Source organism: Glycine max, chromosome 14 (genome assembly GCF_000004515.6).
Source record: "Glycine max cultivar Williams 82 chromosome 14, Glycine_max_v4.0, whole genome shotgun sequence".
Classification (NCBI taxonomy): domain Eukaryota; kingdom Viridiplantae; phylum Streptophyta; class Magnoliopsida; order Fabales; family Fabaceae; genus Glycine; species Glycine max.
The window spans coordinates 15,979,182-15,989,255 of NC_038250.2; the positions used below are offsets into that span (position 1 = coordinate 15,979,182).

The 10,074-nt window shown below is 27.2% G+C and overlaps 1 protein-coding gene across 1 annotated transcript; it reads right to left on the reverse strand.

Annotated features, from left to right (window-relative positions):
- Positions 1-270: 270 nt before the first annotated feature.
- LOC100776765 (cell wall-associated protein BIIDXI-like) lies at positions 271-6,352 on the reverse strand. The gene is made up of 3 exons (XM_003544570.5): positions 6,177-6,352; positions 3,361-3,861; positions 271-1,096 (listed from the first exon to the last, which is right to left on the reverse strand). The coding sequence occupies exons 1-3, from the start codon at positions 6,247-6,249 to the stop codon at positions 570-572; spliced, it is 1,101 nt and encodes a 366-aa protein (XP_003544618.1). The 5' UTR covers positions 6,250-6,352; the 3' UTR covers positions 271-569.
- Positions 6,353-10,074: the final 3,722 nt, after the last annotated feature.

Here is a 10,074-nt window from a genome sequence, read left to right on the forward strand (position 1 = left end):
TTTTTTCTTTCGGCTCCCAAATCACTTGATCATGGATTCAAATTTTGAAATATGTGTTGGAGTAAGAGTCATCTGAATTGCATTTGGCTAGCCTATCTATTCATCGAAAACAAAATGTAAATTTTTTTCAAAAACTTTCGAATTAACTAAGCTAATTAGCAAACTTAACTCTAGTTAAAAAATTTCCACATTATAATTTAACATCAACAACGACGACGACAAATTGACAATTAATTAAAGTAAAACATTTTTTATAGCATAAAAGCAAAGTTGTGAATAATCTATATTTGTTTCGCACCATTTATTCAAAGTACATGAAAGGAGTTATAGAAACACGCCACCGTATATATACTATACGTCTATAGATGATACTTGTTATACACACTTATTTTTTTCATATTTAAATGAAATCAAACTCGTTACCTCTCAAGCCTCTAAAGAAAAAAAATAGAAAATAAGAAGCATTCTTAATTATTCTCCTAACTATATATAAAATCAAAGGCTCAGAACCCATATATATAATACTTTGATTCATTAGCCTCACACCCTAGCAAGCCCAAATTCCCTCATCATGGTTTACGCAGGCTCACCAACTTGACATCATCAATCACAGGCCCACAGAGTGAAGAAAAGTCATCACTTCTCATGGTGTAGAATGTGCTAAGGAACATGATTCTTGTTCTAGGGGTAACAGCCACAAACTTGAGTGCTGCACGTTTGAACCCTCCTTTGCCTTTGGACTCATAGGGCACCTTGATGGTGTCTTTTCCTGCAAAGGCTTCCACAATCATGGACCCTTCACATGAGTTGCTTGCATCCCCAACAGAGAATGAGAGCACATAGGTTTTGCCAGGGATGGTTCTAGCCACTTGGGCAATGGCACTCTCTTTGCCTGCTATTAGCTCCACTGCTCTCTTGCCTTGAGGTACTGAGAAGTGGCCTGAGTCTATGTACTTCACTGCCTTTAGGGACTCCACCATCCACCCTGGGAGGGGAGAGTGGTCATCCTCAATGTTTGGGGGGATGATCACTCCCCAAGATGAGTTGGGGAACACATAGGGTCCTTCTTCAAATCCACCATTCTTTAGTATGTTCTCTGTGGAATGTGAGAAGAAATGTCAATTAAGAGATGTATATAGAAGAAACCACTAATATGAAGATTAAATTTAGAGAAAATAGTATCTAAAAGATGTGTTTTTGAAGATATAAGATAGATCAGATAGTTAAGGACAAAAGGAAAAAAGTCTCAGATTCAATTCTTTCTCTAACAAAGAAACTAATATTTGCCGATACAAAAAAGTATTTAAATAAGACAAGATAGGCATACAAATCATCATGTTTGTGCTCCCTGAATATATGTTCTATCTTCAATGACTCATTGAGGAGCGAGAAATGTTTAAGTTATCTATTTTCATTCTTTAGAGTAATATTTTTGACAATGTAAAGAAAGAAATGACATTTTTCAGTATTTAAAAAAATAAATAAATAAATTGGTAAGAAATATTTTTATGAAAACATGAGAATATGATATTTTTTTGTTTTGGGATATTTTGTCTTGATTATATATATATATATATATATATATGTTGAGTTAAGCTTGAAACAAAAACATACTGAATGTATATAATTTGTCAGTTAAATTAGTTCGAACATTTAAGATGCAAGAACTAATATGAGGGAATAAATTTCACATTCAAGAAATTATAAAGCATAATTTCTATCATTCATGCGCTGATATAGTTGACTCTATCTTCTAAATTATTTACTCGTCAATTTAATATAGTGAAGTGGCTAAGAAATTCTGAATTGTTAAAAGCTAGTCATAAGGTGTGGTACTACATTGTGCATAAATTAATAGTCACCTAACTGAAGAAATAAAGTGGATAGTATTCATTGCTTGTCGTGGTCCCATATAATTTCTCACACACATATATATAGTCACACTCATTTAGTTTTCTCTAGCATTATTTTATTCCATTTTTAGCGGAGCAATGTTCTGTGAAATCAGAACCCTTTTCTTCACCTAGGCAAGTAATGAATAGTTTATCTGAATTTGAATTTAAGCTGCCTTTTGTACTAGCTCCAATAGAAGCTTTAGAGGGATAGGATGCATAATTATGCATTTCATAACTATGATCGTTACATCCCACCTACCTAGATAATATGGCGAACTATAAAATAATAAGTATAACAAAAGTAGATATTCTTAAGAAAAAAAATCTTAAAAAAGTAATAATATTACTTTTTACAAAAGAAAAAAAATGAAATTTAACAAAAGTAGGTTTTTTTTTATAAAAAAAAACTGACCTCCATCTCATCTTAAAATAAATTGTATAAATCAATTATTATAGGACTATATGAAATAAAATCTCTTACTATATAAGGACAGAACATCTTCAGTTTTATTTTTGAAATTTAATATTAAAGTAACTTTTAAGTAAACAAAGAAGAAGAAGACAGACACAGCCTTAAGATAATTCTAGATCATATTAGATCGAGTAATCCAGTCTATATATCACAGAGTCATATAAATATTATTGTTGCATATATTTCAAAATAATATTTTTATTATTATTATAAATTAATTTAAATTACATATTGTAAAACGTTTTATAATTTTAACTACTAAAATGTTATAAATTAGTTATACATAATGGCGTGCAATTATTAATATCAACATTATATTGATTTATAAGCATGTCAGATTTGAACAAAACATAATGCAATGAAATTAAAAAATAAAAACTTAGCCGTAATTTTTTAAATTCTTTTAGTAATTTTTTACAATCGAAACTAATGTTCTACCTTAATTAATACTAATCAATACCAATCTTGAATTACAAACATCTGAATAACATATCTCTTTTTATTTTTATCTTTCTATTCCTCTTTTTTTCTCTCTTTTTATCTCTCTATATGTAAACACTTAAAGAATGTTCAAATATAAATTTTCTTACATGCATTACATAAGTGGAAACTCCAATTTTAATGGAAAAATAATCTAAAAACAAACAAACTAAGAAACTAACATATTAGTTTCGTGACTTTGTCTAATGAAATATCTACATCTAACAAATAAATTTAATTAGAAAACTATATCTAAGTTTTGTGACTTTGTCTAATAAGAAACATCTAAGTATATCGGCAAAAACCAACATATAAAACCAATTTATTCCAATACCTTAATTATTATACACAACTTTTTTTTTTGGTGAATTTAATTATACAACATTAAACTATTCTCAAAGTACCAAGACAAGTATGCGCTTGATTTCACTCCTAGCCAGTATTAATTAAAGAGAGAATAAACATACTTTAGTAAAAAATAAAGAAAGAGGAGGAGAGAAAGAATAAACTTACGGTTAGTAGCTCTAGGAGGGTAGAGAGTCCTGAGAGCAACCGAGTCAACAAGCGGGCCACACGCGGGATCCTCCTCTTTGCCAGGGTTATGAATCAACATCTCTACTGTCTCATTCTCCGCCTTGAACCCGAATGCAATCGGGTCCCAACCACTGCTGGTATACAAAGTCTGAATAGGAATGACGCCCCAGTCTGGAGTGACGGATATGTTGAGCCTCTCCTCCTGCGCGCAGGTGCGGGCCACCATGAAGGTGATGGAGTAGTACATGCCCTTGATCACCTTGATCCTCTGCTTGATGGAGGCCTCGTTCCCGAGGCGCACCGCGTAGGCCCCCTCGGGGACCACGAGCAGCATGTCGCCCTGCTTCTGGCCGGACTTTATGTACTCCACGAAGCCAGAGATCTCCCATTCTGGGATCGAGTGGCTGCCACCAATCACCACAGTTCCTTTCAGGGCGGAGGGCTTCGGACCCAGCTCGAAGTTGCCGTTTGCTACTAAGCCTGCATCAATTATTGTGAAATTAATATAGAGTATATATATTTAATTAAGTATTCCTCCGTCCAAGGTTAAGAAGTAATCTCTCGAAAAATACCACCGAGACTTATTTGAGAACTTAATCCTCCTCACATATATTTTTTTCGTACACACAAGTAAGGATTTCGAAGATCAAATTCACGAATCAGATTATTTATCATCTTAATTATGTTGAAAAATTTTATATTTATTATAAACTAATTAGCATTTATGATGAACATTCCTTTTCAATTAATTATTATGAAAATTAATAAAGTTATTATATATCACAGTTAATAAATATTAAATTAAATATTTAGATAACATTTGACATTTTTTGTAGGTCGATATATAGACTATTTAGAGTGTGTTAATAAAGAAAAATTGGACATTTGGATTGTCTTATGTAACTTATATGCAATAAAAATTAAATTATCAATATACACATTAAAAGTCTATATTAATAATAAAATATATTATATTAAAAATATTAGTGTGTAACACAATTTTTATCTTTTTTTATTGAGAGAAATTCACCTAGATTTAATGTAAATCTTCTTTCTGATTTGGTGGGCTCCATTCTTAAATTAGTAGAACTCATATAAATTTCAATTAATAAAAAAGTATGTTGAAAATAGAAATTATTACATGATTCAAAATTACATATTTATGTGATACAATCATAACAATCTAAAAAATAAAATAAAAATACATGAAAATTGGTTGAAATTATATAGTCCTTTGACTATTTAATAATTTCTTGTAAAAAATAAAATAAAAAGAGTATTGAGAAAACAATGCTAGTATATGTTTGCAAATATGTTGGATATACACAATTATCAGATAAATTCAAATCCAAGAATGAAAAAAAAAAAGTGAGGTAAAAGCAGCAAATTGTTGCTTCTCACTCAATGCACATCCAGCACAAAAAATGTGAAGCTAAACACACGGTCAAAGAATGCGTTACTGGTCTCTGTTGCTACATAATGTGTAATGTATTAAATAATACATATCAATTTTTATACCAACAAAACAATGTTAATATATATTCATAATATTTATAATAATACTCATTAAATAAGTATTATAATATCAGCAACAAATCTAATATCTAAATGTTCGTATATTTCTTTATATATATATATATATATATATATATATATATATATATTTGATCTTATGCTAAGCTAATGGGGTGACCATTTTATTTGAGAGGACCACTTTTGTGAATTTACGAGAAAGACATTTTAGAACACAACTAAGTCCAATAATGCAAGTGCAATTTACTTTAGTGTCCAATACAATTACTACCAACTCTGTCCCAAAATCTCCCAGTTGCTAGCTAGTTATGATACAGTGACTTCAGAAAATATATCTCTGAAGTCATGTGGTGGTGCAGTCCACTACAACCTATGTGGTTGTCCACTAACGTCCCTAGTAACACACAGGGCCATGTGAATTCTCAGAGCAACATGCATGCATTATGCTTAGCCTAAACTGTGGGCCCCAGAACGAAATAAATTAAAGGAATTTATGACAGCCGTGCGACACTAAGGTCACCGTCATATAGGGCTAGGAACCCCAGCATAATTCAATGTGAAGGAAGAGAAGAGGCACATTAGCCAGAAAGATTATTAAGGGTGCATATCTTGCTTATAAATTATGTCCACATCAACGATATAATTTCAAAAAAAAAAAAAAACTAATGACAGAGAATAAATTCACCCCTTCGCATATTGTAATACCCAAATTTTAATTTATACGGAATACTACCTTTTGATTGATTACAACATGTACGGAGTGAAGCACATGACACATTAATGGTCAGTGTTAAATAGTTTGGTCAGAAAACTTTAGAACTCTATTATGCAAATGAATATTAACAAAAGGACGATCGAAATTATTGTTGGGAGGAAACAGTCCACCTATAATTATGACTACCAGCAAATTTTTTGGAGATATTTAAAAATTTCGATAGTCAACTGGAATACTCATTTGCAATAATATAAGTAAAAAAAAATAACAAAAAAGTGTTTTTTCGTTTGTTAGCTAAATGGGAAAGATGATGAACATTGAACTTAATTGTTGAAGTGTACCAAATCAGTTGGGTAGTTTTTTTTTTTTTAAAAAGGAAAATCAGTTGGATAGTATTTTTTACATAATGAGAGTAGCCTTAATACTTACATACAATGATGAGAACAAAATTTGAACCTAAAATAAATTACACAAATACACACTACTATATGTACATGTATGTGTGTATAGGCATTATTTATGAATATTGAATTTTTTATCTTCTTACCGTCAGTAATGGAGAAGGAGACATGAAAGGTGGCACAAAGGAGCACCGACAGAAACATGAACCTCCCCTTCATGTTGCTTGGGATGTGAAAATCTGCAAGTTTAGGATAATGACGTGAAAAGAGAAGAAGATGGAAGAAAGGAGAAAGAAAAAAGTATAGTGGAGCAGCGAAGAGAGGGGCTTGGCCTTATATGCATGCCTTGTTACCATATGAGACTTAAATTTGACGTAAAATGTCGAATATGCCATTGGATGTTTATCTTGAAGATCATTAGTGGTTTGACCGATTTGACCCTGCTTTTTGGGGGCATTGTAATATGATGCGAATCTTACTTCTTTGGGGATGTTTTCTGATAGAAAAAAAAAATCAAGTATGTTGGGGAAAACAATTAAAAAGAAAAAGAAAAAGAAATTAATTTAATTAAGATATCACATTTCACTTAAGATTTACTTTTTTATTATATAATTCTATAATAATTTTTTAGCCTTTAAAAAAAATCATTTTTTGAGCTTGCTTATAAAGCCTTTTTTATTACAACAAGTACGTAAAAGCCTTTTCACTCGCCTGCTTCGATGACATAAAACTATTAATTAAAAAAATATATGATAATTAACCCTAAAAAGTTTACTAGTAAAATACATATGCTATAATAATTAATATAAAACAAAAAAATATACTTCAAGCTTTTTTTTAAAAAAAATGAGATTAAAAGCCCCTTGTAAAAACTAAAAATCACAAGAAAATACGATAAAAGATACATCTACTAAAACAACTTAATATAAGAAAAAACATAATAAAAAAAACTCTTCATTTGACCTCCGGAGAATAATCATTATTTGCTAAAATCTTCAATGTGTTATTTAATCACTTGTATCTATTTAGTTCTGATAAAGAATCCCTATATATTGTTTGGCAAGCCATTAACCTAGCAAATTTTACCTCTCGATACTGTAAAAAAATGTTCATTTATAAATAAAATTATTTATTTGAAAAATTATAACAAAGGGGAGTCCAAGACATGCTTTTAATTTTGCATATATAGAATCTTGTTCAAGCATGATTTATTTGTTTTTAAAAATTATAACATCACTTTATATTTTTAATATTTTAAAAATCTTTATATATATATATATATATATATATATATATATATATATATATATATATATATATATATATATATAAATATATAAATTTGATTACACTTTATATAATTCAAAGAACATGAAAATTAAGGACATTTTTAAAAAAAATATAATGAGGCTTATATAGTAGAAAAACAAGAATTTAATCTGATTTGGTCACATGATATATAGAAATATTATAATTTTGTTTTAGCGTTAATAAAATTTAAATCTTTCTTATACGACGGTGTTGATCACAAGTTAAAGTTTGAATAAAAATAGATATATGTAACTTGTCTAACTTAATGAACATTAGAGTGATAAAATATGTAATTTTACTTATTTGGTTAGAGGTTAAATAAAGTCAAAAAATAAAAAATTTCTTCCAAGGAGTTAAACTCATTATCTTTTATTTTAAAGAATAAATATTAAATTATTAAGAAACTTGATTTATTTAGTGAATTTTATAAGTATTATTTTTCATGTATCATTAGTCACGAGTTATTCATTTTTTTTCATTATAAAATTTGTAAATTAAAATAAAATATTTAGTATTTATATATATTTTATATTTAATTTCAAATTTATTTATTTTATTATAAAATTATATTTTAATATATATTAATAAAATATCATGGGCAAAAAATTTTCTTATTTTATTATAATTTTAAAAATTACACAAATTATATAGGTTATTTTAAAAAAATAATTTATGTAATTTATACAAATTATTAAATTAAAAATAATATATAAATAATCTAAAAAATAAAAAATTATCTTTTTTAATAATTAAAATAAAAATTTGTATTATTTATGTATAAAAATAAATTTACATATTTTAAATAACTTAGATATAATAATTTATATAAATAATTTACATATTAATTTATGGAATTTTATTTATTCATATAATTGGTATTAAAAAATTAGTTACTAAATGATTTTTTTACAGTTATAATGAAAATATTAACGTGAAACTGTTTTAAAAAATTAAATACTAAAATTTTATTACTTTATTAATAAGAATAAAAATAATTAAAATATTAAAATAAATTTAAATAATTTGAGATTTACATATTAATTGATGCAATTATATTGATTTATATAATTAAAGTAAAAATAATATGTATATTAAAATCAATTTACAAAATAATTTATGTATATAATTTATTAAATTTAATTATAAATTTTAAAATTAAAATTAACATATGTAAATATTCCAAATAAAATTATATAATTATATAAAATAAAATTTAAAAGAATTATACATTAAATATTTTTTAAATTAATAAATCTTGATGATATATAAAAATAATATTTATAAAATTAACTAAACAAAGTCAATATTTAATTATTTATTATCTTATCTTTGAATACAAATTTATAAGTTCAAACTCCTATCAAGATTATTTTTGTTTTTTATTTTATTTAATCTTTTGCTATATAAGTGTCCTATGATCAAAATTACTTATTTAAAAATAATAATAAAATTAAATATCTTGATTTAAAAACAAAAATCAAAATCAAAGATTTAAATTATAAGAAACTAAAGTTACAAGTTATAAAAAAATAAGACAATTCTTACCTAGTCTATTGATTTTTTCTGGTCTCACATCAACAATAACAATCATAATGTGTTATTACTTCCTAAGATTTTGAAAAAGAAACATATCATAGATTTTGGTCCACCTTTTAAAAAACTATTAACTCTTTCTTTTATATATTTTTATTGGGTATATATATATATATATATATATATATATATATATATATATATATATATATATATATATATATATATATATATATATAATATGCCACAACTCTTCTATATATTTCAAATTGAGATTATAAATTTCAACTAATAAAATCTTTGATGTAAGCATGACTATTTTTTTTCTCGATTCTTCAAAATGTAAATGGAAGAATAAGTTTATTTTCATTTTTATATTAACTACATAAATTTTAATTTCATGTATATATAGATATATAGTGCACAAAGAAATTTCTATTGTCGGATCGGTTATAAATTATCACAATGGTCTAAGATATTATTGTATTTATGTGCATGAAAACAAATTATTTAGTGAAAAAAATTATGTTCAATTTTCTTTCTATGTAAAAAATTTCCTTAAACAAATAATCAGAGAGTCGAATAAATTTCTCACCTAAAAAAAATAGTGATCATCTATATTTTTCTATAGAAATAGTTTAATTGATGAAGTTGACATGTTTTATAGCTCCATCAAAACTACAGCGGATGGGGGTTGAAGGCTTAAACTGAATGAATGAGAGAACAATGATACTTACAACCGAAATGATTAATGGCGTATTCAAAGATGAAACATTTGCATGTTATTAGAGTCCAAAAAAAGACATATCACGAGGAAGGTGGGAGGGTGGGGTGAGGAAGAGGGTGAAGACAGGAAGAGAGAGAAAGCAAGAGAGACAGAGCCACAAAAAGAAGCAAGGTGGACTGTATAATAAGGCACTGTTTGATGATGGGATTGCTGGAAAATATATACTTATAGTCACCGCCCTATAATTGGGAAAATGCACACACACTTCGGTTTTGTTTATGGGCCTTCATTGATATTCTTTGATAATATGTGGACCTTTTTCTCATATGAAAAGTGGCTATGCTTTCACTCTCACCCTCATGCGTGTGGATGAGGTCCATATCAATTCTCAAGCTTTCATCCTCATCCTCATCATTCATTCAAAATTATTAATTTATTTTGAACGTAGAGACACTTGAATATACAAATCTCAA